The 16,865-nt window shown below is 35.4% G+C and overlaps 1 protein-coding gene across 1 annotated transcript in view; it reads left to right on the top strand.

Moving 5' to 3' along the window:
* Positions 1–15,836, top strand: part of LOC106057380 (angiopoietin-1-like) — an 18,848-nt gene extending 3,012 nt beyond the window's left edge. The window contains exons 2-6 of the mRNA XM_056009036.1: positions 492–962; positions 3,315–3,394; positions 4,052–4,109; positions 4,665–5,456; positions 15,064–15,836. Coding sequence (XP_055865011.1) covers positions 492–962; positions 3,315–3,394; positions 4,052–4,109; positions 4,665–5,456; positions 15,064–15,722 — 2,060 coding nt within the window. The 3' untranslated portion in view covers positions 15,723–15,836. The remainder of the gene's footprint in view (positions 1–491; positions 963–3,314; positions 3,395–4,051; positions 4,110–4,664; positions 5,457–15,063) is intronic.
* The last annotated feature ends 1,029 nt before the right edge of the window (positions 15,837–16,865 follow it).

The raw sequence follows: 16,865 nt of genomic DNA, 5'->3' as shown, positions 1-16,865 counted from the left end.
TCATTGTGATGTTTATCATTGTGATGTTTATCATTGTGATGTTTATCATTGTGATGTTGAAGTGGCGGACGACAACGATGTTTTGGTTTGATGTTACGAGGAGATTGGTTGGATCAGACAAAGCGTTTCTGATACACGATATTTGTATATTTATTTCAATTTAAAGAAATACTGAACACTCAAATAATATTGTAATGCCGGAGATACAAATTTAAATTATAAATTTAAAACTGAGATCTACACAATGCTTACGCTTAGCTTTCAAAGATATTTCTAATCGTACAGATTTATTTTTGTTATCCTAGATCTATTACGAATTAAATTTTATGAATGACTCAAACTAATTCATACAATTACAGTAAATAATGATTTTATTTTTTAAAATTTACTGTTAGCATTTCATTCAGTTTAGTATATTTTATTATCACGCACGCTTAGCATGTGTACTAATTTTAACTTACTTGTCTGTAATGACTCTGTTTTGTTTTTAGAACTTGTCATTGATGCCCAGCCAGAAGTCATATCGCTAGAGCTGACTCCACAACTTGTGGTCAACTGTTCTATAACAGACAGCCACGTCCCAGGACTTGATACCATCAACTCTTTATCTCTGTCACGTTATAACGAGACCAAGAAAGAATTTGATGTTTTGCTCTTACTGGACACGCACACATTGAGTCTCCAGCAACTGGTTCAATTCAGACATGCGCAAATCAGTTTTGGAAATCTGTATGTCACTTTAGCTCTCCGTAACCCAACTCAGTCTGATGCCAAAGTGTACAGATGTAATGTCAGTGGAGATAGTTCATTGTGGAAGAATATTACTCGGGTGTCTAAGAAGGAAATAAAATATGAAACAAATCTGACAGTATTGCTCGAAGAGATACGACGTTTGAGGGAAGACAAAGACAGAGATCAATTCTCTTGTAAAAAAGAAGAACTTAATGGTCTTAACAAGATACGTAAGTTTTTTTTCCCTATTTCAAACCAGTACTCAGTAGGGTGCGACGTATAGTAGCTCAGGCTCCGGCCGAATATTCAGCCATTTTCACTATACAGACATAGCCAGTTTCGGCCGAATATCAAAAAGTGCCATCTGGAGCAACCCTGATACTAAGTCTATCTTGTCTACAAAGACACGGTTAATTTGAATTGGTATTTTGTCCAAATTAGATCGCAAAATTGTCTTTGTAGTTATGACATTCTGTGTAGTAATTTACATAATTTTGATGTTAAAAAACTTTATATCAATTCTACGATATCAAATTTTTGGGTTTTATTATTCAATCACAAACGAATAATGAGTAGATCTTCCACTTGCGTTGGACGATGAAATATGAAAATTTAAGTTGTTATTACCTTCCGGGTACGTAGAAAAACTAAGCCATTTTCACAATCAAAATCGTAGCCTTTAGCATTACCAAAAATACTTTTTTATTCTCAATTTTGATCTAATATGTTTTTAAATGCCAACATCTAAATATCTCAAGTATAAAATTGTATTTCCATCCGCTTTTGTCCTTGGTACTTATTAACACTTTTAAATATAAAATGTGTTATTTTCTACACAGATCTAGATGTAGATCTTATGATAATTATAGCTTTTGTATAGCGCTACTTTCATGCTTATAGCATGCTCAGAGCGCTTTAGTCCAATCTCAGATGTGGGCCAGTGGGCGAAGAGGGTATGTGGGAGAAGGTTTTCAGTGCTGCCTTTATGCGCTCAATAAACACAACTCTAATCAAGTCGGGTGTCTAACCTCGAGCCCCCTTCATAGGTGGCCAAGCCAAGCCAAGTTCAAGTGTACTTAGCCTCAAGACCACGCTTCACACTCTTATATGTAATACTTCTCTTGATCTAGATTATTGTCATAGTGTATAAAAGGGATAATCCTTTAAACAGTGTTATTATCAAATCTGTTTTTCTAAAAAAACTAAAAAATCTGAAAGCGCGAGTTTCGAGTAATTTTACGACAATTGGAAATATAAATAAAACAATTTAGAACGATTAGATTTAGATCTTTACTTAATTAAAAATTTAACAAATCTAAAATATGTCCCAGTAAATATAAGGGACTATAATCAGTGCGATGGTGTGTGCAGGGGATGTCTAATACTTTTTGTTGAGATGGGTTACTCTATAGTCTAAATCAGTGTTTCCCAAACTGTGTTCTACTGAACCCTAATTTTCTAAGGCCTGACTAGGTGTCCCATAAACTTCTGGAATAATTAACTAGGAGGCCAAGGGAATTAACCTCTCTAAAATATAAGCAAATTTGTCCGCTAAATACTTAGAATGTGCGAAGTATTCCATTAAGGAAAAAGTTTTAGAAACACTGCTGATCAACGACTTACGAAAGAAACAAGATTACAAAGAAAGTTCGTGTGAAAATCCGCCTACGAAGTGGTCCACTTTGGCAAGTAAGAATAGGCAGCTTTCAATATTTTCAGAAAAAAAAAATCAGAAACTATGAACTACAAACAATCAACAACTACAACCCTAGGCCGATACAATAAGAAGAGATGAGCTTGTGTCGAAAGTGTTGCCGATACTGTTGTATTGTTAGTTCGACTAACGACTTGATACCACAGGATAGGAAGATTTATTAATGTTATTATTATTATATTGTTAATATTCATGTATAATCAATTAACTGATAGTTATGAAGATATAGTTATTTCCTAGGTGTCACTTACAAAGACCATATCAAAAATGAAAAGATTAGAAACAGGATTATTACAGCAATTGGACCCCACGATGACCTGCTATCCACAGTCAAAAAAGTAAACTCAAACTCTATGGGCACATTACAAGGTCCTCAGGGCTAGCAAAGACATTCCTTCAGAGAACAGTACCAGGAAGAAGATGAAGAGGAAGACAGAGAAAGCGATGGAAGACAATATCAAAGAATGTACAGGCCTGTCAGTAAATGAAATTCTATTAAAGGCAATAGATATAGAGGAATGGAGAAGGACAGTTGACAGATCTTGCATGGTGCCCTAACGGTTTAACAGACTAATAGGTGAATGTGAAGTTAAATGTGAACATCAAATGTCATTAAAGTCTTGTTTCATTATTTACTATACCTGACTGTTATTGATTGGCTCACAGAATTTAACCTAAAAGGGAAAGAACACAAACCATTAAAATGGTAAGGAATCAAAGTGACTCCTAAGGCAGCCTACATCTCATTTAATTGTAATCTCGCTGATAGTAATAACACAATACAGATTTGGTTTTTTAAATATTTGTTACACAGTAAGTTGGAATTTTATAAAGATACTAATTGTAATTATTTCATTTCTTTTTTTAGATTCTAAACTTCATTTTGTTGGAAATTCTAAAGTTGTCAAAGAACTCTTTGATCCGTTAACACTGACATGCTCCATTCAGGTACAGAAGTGTGTTAACTGATTGCAATCTAATTAATCTATTTTCTGTTCTAGTTTTTTAAATTATAGCTTTTGTTAAGAAATTTTGTGCTGTCGATTTCGATTAGTTTTTGAGTTTGTCTAATTTTCAAAGTTGCAAATCGCGACCCACATTAATTTGGTTCAGTGGTATAGTAGAATGTAACAACGTAGGAACTATCTGAAGCTTGTCGCCACGCTTAAATATCAGGAGTATCTGAAACAGTTTGAGGAGGGAAAAGGTGGTTGGTCGTTGTTCTGGCCATATAAAACCTTTGATAACTACTGTTGGCCATAGAAACTGATGGATCTCTACATAATATGGTTTATAGATTGTATACAGTTTTAAAAATATATATATATCTTTTTTATAGCACATTTGGTCTTGTACTATGAAAGCGTATTTAAACTAATTAATTTTTATGTTCCGCCGATGTTTTAAAATAATAAATGGCCCTGTTATGACGAATACGACAATGTATATAAAATTATGTGTTTGGTAGAACTATATATACTTATGTTTGGTGAAAAGAATATAAACGTATGATAGTAAGCCATTTATGTTTAGTAAATATTTATATGTACGTATAGCTATATTTGCATTAATATATATACTACCATATATATATATATAATACAGGTTCTTAGAAATGATCGAAATGAAACTTCTACAGTTCAATCGATTTACATACTTCACGGTAATGTTTCAGAAGTTCCATTTATAATGGGTACTTAGATGTTTATTTAAAGACGAAAAGGGGGAAACTATGAATGGAAAATATAAATGAGATGAAATAGATAGATGGATTGATTGATTGATTGATAAGATAGATAATTATATATATATATATAAATATATATATATATATATATATATATATATATATATGTATATATATATATTAATAGATAGATAGATAGAAAGACAGACAGACAGATAGAGAGACAGATAGATAGATAGATAGATAGATAGATAGATAGATAGATAGATAGATAGATAGATAGATAGATAGATAGATAGATAGATATAGATAGATAGATAGATAGATAGATAGATAGATAGATAGATAGATAGATAGATAGATAGATAGATAGATAGATAGATATATACATACATACATACATACATACATACATACATACATACATACATACATACATACATACATACATACATACATACATACATACATACATACATACATACATAGATACATACATACATAATGTTATAATCTAATTTTTGTTCCCAGAGGCGAATGGAATTATTGCAACTATATCAAAAGATCAACCTGTTGTCACAACCAACCAAGATGTTAACCTTCATGCAGCCAAAGGCAAACTCCACGTCGATGCATCTAAAAACTCATATCTTCAAGTCACATGGTCCAATCCAAAATTTTCAGAATCTGGGAAATACTTCTGTGGAGTTCATGCCAATAATGCACAAGGAAGAAATGAACATTGGAATGAAATGTTGACGATTACTGTCGAAAGGCTACAATTTGATGATATAGTGAAAGTCATGTACGATATACAAAGACAAGTAGATGAAGACAAGAAAAGGCTACAAACTTTTCATGAAAATCTTACAAACAATTTCATAATTTTAAACACAAATCTACAAAGTATTGAAAATGTAAAAAGGGATGTAATCACTAACCAAGAAAGCATCAAAGTTATTAAAGAAGAATTACTCAGCAATAAACAAAATATAGTGAACAATAAGAAAGATATTCAAACTACACAAGAAAGCATCAATGTTATTAAAAATGAATTACTTAGGAATCAACAAAATATAGTGAACAATAAGAAAGATATACATACTACGCAAGACAGCATTAGAGACATTCAGGGAGAATTACTTAGGAATCAACAAAATATAAAGAACGTTAGAGAAGAGTTAAAATCGAAGCAAGATAGCATGAAAAGTATTCAAGATGAATTACTCAGCAATCTACATAATATGAATATATCCTCTATATGGACGGTTTTATCAAATGTTTCAACTGCTGTAATAGACATGAAGGATGACATTGATAAAGGTAAAGACATACTGACATATTTGTCAATAGACTTAAGTAATTACAAATGTTGCCCAACAAAGAAAGCTTATCAAGAGGCAAAAACAAACACTCTGAAGTGTGATACAGATTTGAAGAAACTCAAATATGTCAAGACCACAATATACCTGCCAGCATTATGTGGGGCCTGAAGCAGTCTAGAAACGGGGATAGAGTTCAAATGTCAGAGTTGATTAAAACTTTTGATCGGGTTTGACTCGAATCGAGTCGTATTTTCTAAACGCCGAGGGTCTAGAGCAGTAATGCCCAATAAATATGGACCTGCGGGATATTTTCAGTTTCCGACACTCGTGTTGCGGGCTACATGACCGAAAAGATACAAAGATACAAAAACAAAATAAAACTGAACCTTCAGAAAACCGTAGATCTAGTACTTACACTAATAATGGAGAAATTTGAAGCATATTTTGTACGCTTAGGAAAATGGCTTCATTTCTCTACTTTCTCTGTCTCTGTCTCTGTCTCTCTCTCTCTCTCTCTCTCTCTCTCTCTCTCTCTATATATATATATATATATATATATATATATATATATATGTAAATAGCAGGGCCGGAATTAACATTGTGAGGCCACATGCGAAACGGATTTCGCGGGGCCAAGTTTGGTTAGGGAAGCGGATAATAAGTGAAATTTAAGAGTCTGTGTTAGAAAATAAATTCGTCTTTGCATTTAATTCGTTTTTTACTACATACAGAATTACTTTACGAGCCTTGCGTGTAGCAAAGTCATACAGTTTATCATAATAATTCTGTTTCTTACATAGATCGCGCTCAATAGCAAGAATTACCAAATGTTTCTTTGAGAATTGTTGACCTCAAGTAATTCTTCATTAGTTTGAGGCGCAAGAAGCTTCTTTAACTAGATTACACAATGACGACTGACGCGTGGAATTGACGTTTTCCATATTATATGACACCCCAAAATGACAATTTTTGTCTATATATTTCGTATATTTTAAGGACTTTTTCGTATATTTTGTAATTTCGGGAGATTTCCAGTAGCTCCTGGTAAATCGACAGGAGGGTGCGGGAAATCTGTTTTAAGTTATGATTTGGTTTAATTTGATAATTTATACACCTAATTAGCGCGGGTCCTGTGAAAGTGCGGGCCCTATGAAAGTGCGGGACCCAATGCGCTCGGATAGGTTGCAGTGGCCTATGGCCGGCCCTGCAAAATAGCGGCGTATGGTACGCCACCGGTCGACTAGTTTCTTTATAAAACAAATATTTTAACTGCTTATTATTATGTTCGAAAAACTAAAGTAAAGATCCGTTCGCTTTAGATTCTACAGATTTCCATTTTATAAACGCACAAATGTTAAGGGTAATGGTACCAATCCATAAGAGAAAAGATTTTTAACATAGGGAAAAATATTTAATCAACTTTTTTTTTATTTTCTACATAATGTGACGACGTTTTAGCGGTCGGATGGAACCACTCTTCGAGGGCCGGATGTGGCACGCGGGCCATATTTTGGGTATCACTGGTCTAGAGGTATTTGGGTGATTTCACCAAAATATCATCTTCTCCCCCGCTTCACACGTACACAAATGAAAGTAGTGAAAAAAAGTTGGACAGCCAGGTTTTTGGGTTTTTCACTGTGGTCAGGTCAGACTAGTATTGACTTATGTGTATGTGTTTGTGTTTCTGTAAGATTTTATATAATAAGAAAAAATTTATAGATAAAAATACAGTTAACCTTTAATAATCCTACACATTTTAACCTGACTTTCTCGGTAATCCGACGCGGCGCCGTTTCGTTGACAATGTATGCCTTAGCTAAACATACGCGTTTCGACACGCAAAACTTCTTGTGCTTCTTGCTGTGCTAAGTAGGTGATGGATAGGACCAGGATCAAACTCGCACTCCCTTATGGCAATGAACGACCTTATGACATTATGAACAATTGGGAGAAAACAGAAAATTAGAATCTATTGAAGATCACACCAAGAGAAAAAAACATTAATTCGAGCTAATATCCCATTTTTAAGAAAGTGTATTGCATTATTTATACATATTAAATATTCAAAGTAGAATGTAAGGAGTATGTATGTTTGTATGTAGGCCTATGTATGTATGTATGTATGTATGTATGAATGTATGTATGCAGTGGCGTAGCTAGAGTATATGATGCCTGGTGCGGTACCTCATCATGATGCCCCCCCCCCCCCCGAAAAAACAAACAAACAACTAACTAATTAATAACATTGCGAAACCTAATTTTTTTGTTTAAAATAATATGTATTCAATAATCAAATATTGTTAATTCACTTTTACATAAACATACTACAGATGAATTTTACACGCTTTCTTGCTGGCAAAAGTATCAATAATTTTATCGAAATCAATTTTTTCCACCAGATCTTGTTCAAAGGACAAAATGGCTAAATTAGTGAGTCGTAAATTTGTCATCGTTGATCGCAAGTAATTCTTTCTTGATCAGTTTAAGTTTGGAAAAAATCTTCTCTCGCATGTAGCGACGCTTACCGCAATAGTCAAAAATATGCGAATCATGATGACGATATTCGGGACTGAATCATCTAGCTGATATTTTTTTTTATAAAATTCAAGAGCTCAACAGGTCCTTGTTTTGGAAGTGCGGAGGCTTCTGGTGAAACTGTGACAAACCGTTGAAGCCTCTTTCGCTCCAGCATAAATTCGTTTTTATCAATGTCGCTAGGAGTACAATCGAGATTGATTTCGACCTCATGATTTAATATCTGGGAAGGCGGCTAAAATTCATATCTATTTGACGCATCATAAAGTTGCTCGAATCGGGTGATTATTTCTTGAACAATCCTGTCCAAGGTAGAATAAATTTCACTTCGTAGCTCTTCACCAGGCATCTTTTTCTTATGGCCAATACGTTTTTGAGGTTCTGTACAGATTCTCAGATCTGAACACACGCTTTCGGCAAAGGTAATGCTGGCTTCAGCGATGTCCTCTCGATTACTACTTAAAAATGTCTCTAATGTTTTTAGTTTGAGTGAGCAGTCTCGAATAGACAATCCTTGTTTTCGAAGGTAGAATTGCGCATCATTAATTTCAGTTAATACAGGAGCCCAAAATCCAAGATAGGTGAGAAAATTAAAAGACTGAATAGCAAAGAATAATCCACCTGCTTGAAATTTAGTCGATGAATTTTCATCTCTGCTAGTTAATGTCTCCAGAGTTTCTAAAATTTTAGAAAATGTATCCCTAACCATCTTGACGGCTTCTCCTCTGGCGCTCCATCGGGTCTCGACTAAACGTTTAAGGCTAGTTCCGGTTATTTTGATGAGGATATCCCAGCGGTGTGTTGAAGTTGAGAAAAAAAGAATGTGAACGGTCCAGTGTACCAAAAAATGTTACCGAATTGACTTCAGCTTCAGCAGCTCGAATTTCTGCTAAATTAAGATAAAGGTATGAGCAGGGATTGAATAGTGACTTCTAGAATACGTTTTGGACACCGTAGTTTTGACTTTTCATGACCGCAGCATTATCATAGCCTTGACCCCTGCAGATTCTCTAGAATCATCTCAGCGATTCCAGCAGCATGCTTGTCCTTTGTGTCGATGAAGTCAACAAAAGACTCACGAACCTGCACCTCGTCATTATCCATGACAACGCACCGTAAAATTTGGGAAGTTTGATCCAGCTTTGAGATGTCAGGTGTACTGTATGATTTGTTTTTTAGCGTGATCCCCCAATATTGTAATAAATTAATTTTGTATTTGTGGAGACATGTATGTATTTGATCTGAAACAAAGCTTAGTTCGAAGCACATGCTCCCTCAAGAGTGGATCGTACTTTGATAGTAATTTTACTAACTCTCCAGGTTTTCGTCTCTTGTATAAACAAATCTTGGGCCTTGTTGTCAATATTGTTCCCTACTCTCAGGCGAACTTCAAGTTCCCTCCAAGCAAGCGATGACTGAATGTGAGCTCTGCTGGTCTCATGTTTTTCTGTTTTCGGGGATAACCTCCACGACTCATTGAATCCATCTTTGGATTTAAATGAAAATTTGGTACTTGATATTGTTGAGAAGAGTATGCAGAGGAAGCAAAATAAGGATTCTTTCTTTGGCGAATAACACATCCACTTTCTAAGAACTTTCTCGCCGTTTGACATTTGCGGAAAAGCCAAGCATTTGAAAGCTTTCTATCCTTTTCTTTTGCTGATACTTGATGTCTATACGCCTCTCTGAATTGACTGTCCATACGCTGAACTGTTTCAGAACCTTTAGTAACAATGTGTATGCAAATATTATCTGTGATGACACCAGGCCAATCTCCAATGTCGTTCAGTCTAGAGTTTATTATCCTGCTTTCGGTATTGTTTACACTGTCTGATGGTTCAGCTTCTTCAGTATGAATTTTTAAAGAGTGTACTAAAGACATGCTTGTGTGCTGTCCTTTAGTCTTTAGAACCTGCGGTATTGAAGTATTTTCTTCTTTTTCATCATTCAGGATGTCAGTCTCATTATTTTTTTCTGGATTCAATGATAACCGTCTCATCTTGCTTTGTTGCTTTTAATTGTTCAGTTAATTCATACCCAATAACAGCTCGCCTATAGTCGGTGGACTCTGGCAATGATGTGACTTGAAATTGTCTCGATGCTTCTTTAGACTTAAGAAATTTAAGAAACGCACCTCACTGCGGTCAAAGAAACTGCTTTATGCGGATGACATTGTCCTCTGGTCAACCGGCAAGAAAGCCGACCAAATACAGGCGGCATTACAAGCAGACATCCAAACCATCTCCTCGTATTGCGACAAATGACAGATTCAGATAAACGTTGCCAAAACGACCTGGTCCCTGTTTAGCCTAGGGATCGACATTCTTAAGGCTCCATTCGAGCTTCAACTCGGAGGACTGCGACTTAAACGTGAAAACACGCCAAATATCTAGGGGTGACCCTGGATAGAAAGTTGACAATGCTCCAGCACGTCCAGGAAGTTGAAAGAAAAGCCTCGGAGAAGTTAGCGTTACTAAGAAAGCTGGCCAGCACAAAGTGGGGTGACAAAGCTTACATGCTACGCACATTGTACTTAGGTGCAGTCAGATCACAAATTGAGTACAGCTATACAGTTCAAGTATATGCTAGTAAAACTGCCCTCGAATCACTCGACCGAGTACAATCACAGGCACTAAGGTTCATTTGTGGGACCTTTCGGACAAGCCCAACAAACTCTGCTGAAATCTTAACAAACGTGGCCCCTTTACATTTAAGGAGGGAGAGGGCGGTACTTACGGCCTAGGAGCGCTACAAAAGGGGCGACTCTAGGCTACCCACCACAATCTTAGTTCAACAGTGGAGAGAAAGAGAGGAACTGCATGAAAATGATATCGTTCCTCCACATTGCGGCCAATTTGTCAAAATCAGCTGGGCTCTCCACTGATAGAATTCCTATTAGAAGAATTAATACTTGCCCTCCGTGTAGGAGATTGCAGGCCCCACAAATAAACATGTCCCTTATAGGGCAAGAGGGAGCCACCAAGAGGCGATTAACACCTGCCATACTCCAAAACTTGGCATCAGCTACACTAAAGTCCTACCCATCAGATGCCATTTTCTGTTATACCGATAAGTCGGTAATGAGGGACCCCGATAGATCTGGGTATGGGGCCCTTATAGTCTACCCAGACCGGACAGAACCAGAGATGCCGATTTCTCCGTCTGAGCTTATAAGGGTTTTGAGGCACCAGCCAGGCTAGTCAGTCTTGAGCACTGTTCATCATTTTGTTTAAGTTACAGTATTACAATTAACTAGTTAGTTAAAAAAACTCGTAGAAACCAAAGGTTAGCTTATTTAAAAATATTGACATTACAATAGAATTATTTCCAAAATTAAACTATAAAGAATCATAAAGAAATGAATAAACTAAGACTAAGACAATTCTTTAGAGCTAGAGTTTAGAAATATATTTGTAAACTCAATATATAGATTAAACCAATGGACTAAACAATGAAGTAAAAAAAGTTTGGCCTATCTTCTTCTTCTTCTTCTTTATATTACAGAGCATTGATCAGTGTAGTAACACATGTACCGTGTGTCCGAAATAAATCTAGTAAATTAGATTCAAACTGTTCTATAGCTTACATTGTATTGAAGAAATAGTCAAGGAGATGAAACAAAATAGCGACATGACTAGTTTATAAATCGTTAGTTCATGTTTAAAATACAGTCGTTTATGTTAGTTCGTGTCCATACAATTAGTCGTTTTTACTGAAAAGCTCAGGGAAATAGGAAATTAATACACACAGGGGGAATTTTGGTGCCCCTCTTCACTTGGTGCCCTGTGCGGCCCGCACCACCCGCACATTGGTAGCTACGCCACTGTATGTATGTATGAATGTTTGTATGTGTGTATATATGTTACGCAAAGAAATCAAAATTTTGATAAAACTTGGTATAAAAGTTTGTTTGATCATGGCAGAGACCGTGGTGCATGTTTAATGTCCTTCCCAGAAATGGAAGACCCTAAAATAAACAAAAAAATCTAAATGTATCTTTATTAAAGGACGAAACATATATACTGTTACGATCTTCTCTATCAGGCCTTCTGCAAACACTACTTAACAACACAACAGCACATCTAACACAAGAACTTGACAACAAGAGCTTCAAGTAACAAAGTGGCGGTTTAATGATAATTACAACAACAGCCAATTCAACACAATTGGCTAAATCAAATTCAAATGCTTTAACACAATAGAACTGCCTAACTTAACAAGTCTCTCTAGCTCGTACAGCTACATTTTCGAAGGTACCAAAGATACCACAGTCCTTATGCCTTGCTGTTCTGGACCCTCGTTACACACTGTGTCTCTCGACCGTGAAGGCTCTTGATCACATGACCACAACACAGGTAATACTTGCGTGAACTAGCAGTACTGTCCCTTGTCTATCGACAGCCGTTGACCTGTGTGATTGGCCTGAGTCGTGTGTATCAGTAGGCCGCACACACATTAACCCTTTCGGTCCACCACTGGAGTTACTACAATACATACATTTCCACTTTCAAAGTATTTTAAATTTTATATCAACATTTCTGCCAAACTGGTAAACTCTTTTTGGAGCAAAATAAAAAAAATGATAAAGAACGTTAAAAAATTCCACTCGAATAAATCAATTATACCCAAACAACCCGCAGGTTGCGGGTCATAATCAGCTAGTTTATTTATAAATCAATCAATTTTACTACTTGGTCTAATACTGGGGTCAGCAACCTGCGGCTCGCGAGCCACATGCGGCTATTTGGATGTTAAGCTGCGGCTCATTAGTTCAATACGCAAACATTATTTATTTTATCCTTAAAAAAAAATAAAAAATTTCTGATTCGATAACGAGGATTAGGCACCGATTCTATTTCTTAGACACTTGTAATCGCTTTTCAGCGCACCCCTCTCCCATGTCTTGAAATGTAACATATTCGCAGGCGGAAGACACTCAACTTTCCTCAGCCTAATCGCTTAATATAGATAAGTCTTGGGACATAAAAGACACTGATCAAGTTGTCCTTGTTGTCAGGAGGGTGTTTTTCCGAGCTTATCTAGGGTATGATGTACGGGCCCGGGATTTCTTTTCTGAACAGTGTAAACCGAGAACAAGGAATACTCGCATTTTGAACCACAAACTCAGTATAACAACGAATAAACCTTATCCAATGGAACTGTTACTGATGAAACAACAATTGTCAACTTGAACAATATTTAATAATACGTAATTGCAAATTATTAAAATAGTAACATGTATATCAATATCGTTGTGGTTAGCAGTCCATTAATAAATAATCAATAGCAATAACACACCTTCCACAAGCACACTCCATCTCGGCGCCCTACAGAACATCAACGGCTCCAAGGGCGGAGAGGCAACACTCTTTCCCATAGCCCCAAGCCTAACACCCTGAGACGAAAAGAAAACCTAGATCTAGCGAAAGAAAACCTAGATCTAGCGATGCCGCTACAACAAAGAACTTTTCAATAGCGACACCCGTACCGAAAGATCATCCTACTTACTTAAATTATGTACTGACGTACCCTTACAACGAGGAAACAGAAAACCAGCTAACCAGCCAACAACAGAAGCTCTCTCTCTCTTGCGGGAACTAAGGATGACGTAAACACACACACACACACACTCTTCTAGACAAAAAACGCACCTAATATAAACTACTTCCTATACGCTAAAACATAAATATTAAATACAAAGAAAACCTCACGCGCGCATGACAGTTGTCAGATACAGCTAATGTCGTGCAAAAATACATTAAGGACAATATAATCGATATAAATAAAATAGTTTCAATAGCAACAGGGCCACAAGTAATGGGGCAATAACGATCCTTTGGCTCAAAAAAAACATGAAATTCTTACGTTTCACTTAACAATACACCAAGAAGCGCTTTGTGTTTAAACATTTCTTCATGAATCGGTAATCATTATTTTTAACATTATCTTGTCAAAAGCATTCTAACAATCGTCAGTTTAAAGAATTCTTAAACGAAATAGAGACTTAGTATTCCTACCTCCTTCTTCCAAATAAAGTGTGATGGCTTTCCAAAGTAAAGGTGTTGAAACGTTTTGCTTTTGCTTGAATGAAATAAAGACATTTCTAAAAAAAAAAAAAGGCATCAATCACCCTGAATTAGAGAACGACAAATGATTGCATTTTACTTTATGATGGTGAAATCAAATGAGCTGAATCTACAACTGCAACGAATGGAAAACCCAGCCTATGAAAGAGAAATCGGTTTTGTAGAAAAATTAATTCTTTTTGCAGAAGATATTCAGAGCGGTCAAGTACTTTCTTTTCAATTTTGTAAAGCAATATAGCGATAAAACCAGTGGAACTGTTGACATGAATGACCCCATCACAGTTATAAAGACAAAATAAAGATGAATTTTCTGATATATTTAAGCAATTCAAAACCAACAAAACGATTGTAACATTTATACAAAATCCTGTCAACACAACGAAATCTACATTAAGCCATATGGAACTAATACTGTATCTCTAGACATGCAATGGATCGAATTTAAAATTAAAACATTGTGGAGTTGAACATTTACAGAAAATGAACATTAAGTTAAAAGTGTTGGAGGTCCAGAAGTGTATGTAACGCAACAAAGAATGGGCAGATTTTATAGAAATGCCGCAAGATGAGGCTCTTATATTCCAGGCATGGGATAGTATTCTACATTACTAAAGTCAGGTGATACATTTGGCATTTAGAAGGCTATCTTCGGATTGGTAAATATATGTGGCTCTTTAAACATGTTCAAATCGTGTAAATTGTAATACTTAGCTCTTCCGACTCAAAAGGTAAGAGAATATCTTATCACTGTGCACCACAAATATGATTGTGTATAATTGTTTGCACTCGAAGATAAGCCTTATTAAATATAATTGTTTTGACATATATGGCTAAAACTTTGAAGTATAGCTAGACTTTGGTAAAAGTACGTTCTCGATAATCCGACACCACTCCAGTCAAATAACCGTCGGACTATTTAGAGTCAACTGTATGTGCTAACATTATTTTTATAAATTTTTAAACACAATTTATTTTACTCTTTAGGAAAGACAGAAATCAAACAAATAAAATCTTCAATAACCAAGCCTCACCCTAGGTCTTGTCGTGACGTCAACAGTACAGACGATCGATTGGTCGTAACCTTAGCATCCGGGTTAAAGGTCATGTGTGACACCAAGACAGACGGTGGTGGATGGATCATCTTACAGAGACGAATCAACGGAAGTGTAGATTTCTATAGAGGCTGGAAGGAGTATCGTGACGGCTTTGGAGATTACAACATTGGTGAATTTTATCTGGGCAATGAAAATATTTATATGTTAACATCTACTGGGCAGTATGATTTAAGAATTGATTTGAAATATAAGAACAATGCATTTTTCGCGCAATATTCAAGTTTTAAAATATTGAGTGAAAAAGAGAAATATAAATTAAACATAGGAGTCTATTCAGGAAATGCTGGTGATAGTTTCTCAATTCACAATAACGCATTCTTTACCACTTTTGATAGGGATAACGACGAGTATAGTGGCAACTGTGCAGTAGACTACACAGGAGCCTGGTGGTACAGCAGTGCATGCCATAGATGTAACTTAAACGGTAAATGGGGAAGTTCCGGTCATGGCAAAGGTGTTAACTGGTATAAGTTAAGTACGTATGATTCAAGTGTTTCCTTTACCGAGATGAAGATAAGAGAAATATAATAAGATAAGAAGCGTACTTAAAATGTCTCAAATATTGTATTTTATATTTTCTTATCAATGTTTGAGGACACATAGTAGGCTAGTCCAAATTTTGACTTTTTTATTGTTGAAGGCCAATTTTAAAAAATAAATAAGTTTGACATTAAATATTGAAGTGATATTAAACGTTTGTTGTTTTACTTTCTCTTAATCTGTTGGTTTCTGTGAACTAGTTTGAATTCATTTTGATAAAACAGCTTTCAGATAAAGAGAGTTTGATCTAAACTCTAAACCCAGCATAGCATACAATTAATAGTGTCTATACTAGCACAATTTGTTGATTTCTGTGAACTAGTTTGAATTCATTTTGATAAAACAGCTTTCGGATAAAGAGAGTTTGATCTAAACTCTAAACCCAGCATAGCATACAATTAATAGTGTCTATACTAGCACAATCTGTTGATTTCTGTGAACTAGTTTGAATGGACCTCATTCACCAATCGTAAACAAACAACATTTAGTCACGTGATCTTATTGATAAAACAATGGAAAAAACTGTCACGTGACAACCATCATGAATTAAACATGAGATCGTAAATTATATAGAAGAGATAGAGCACCACGTGGCTAAATGTTGTTTGTTTACGATTGGTGAATGAGGTCCATTCATTGTTATAAAACAGCTTTCGGATAAAGAAAGTTTGGTCTAAACTCTAAAACCAGCATAGCATAGCAGATGATTTATTTAAACTAGCACAATCTGTTGATTTATGTGAACTAGTTTGAATTCTTTGTTATAAAACAGCTTTCGGATAAAGAAGTTTGGTCTAAACTGTTAACCCAGCATATCTTATCTTATATAATACAGCGCTATGGCCTATACTAGCACAATCTGTTGATTTCTGTGAACTAGTTTGAATTCATTTTTATAAAAAAGCTTTCGGATAAAGAAAGTTTGGTCTAAACCCAGCACATCATAAATAAAGAAATAACTATACTACATTTGACATTTTGTAAGGGAGAATACTTAAACCTAACATATACATTATTTTCTTTATGTCCTTTAGAAATTTAAACACAGCTGTTTAAAATATCTATTGACAGGCGTAACCAACATTACAAAAATATAAATGGGATTTAAAAAAATATAAACCTTAATGGAAA

This window comes from Biomphalaria glabrata, chromosome 13 (genome assembly GCF_947242115.1).
Source record: "Biomphalaria glabrata chromosome 13, xgBioGlab47.1, whole genome shotgun sequence".
NCBI classification, from domain to species: domain Eukaryota; kingdom Metazoa; phylum Mollusca; class Gastropoda; family Planorbidae; genus Biomphalaria; species Biomphalaria glabrata.
The sequence above is the reverse complement of the archived record's forward strand: the minus strand, read 5'-3'. Positions and strand labels throughout refer to the sequence as shown.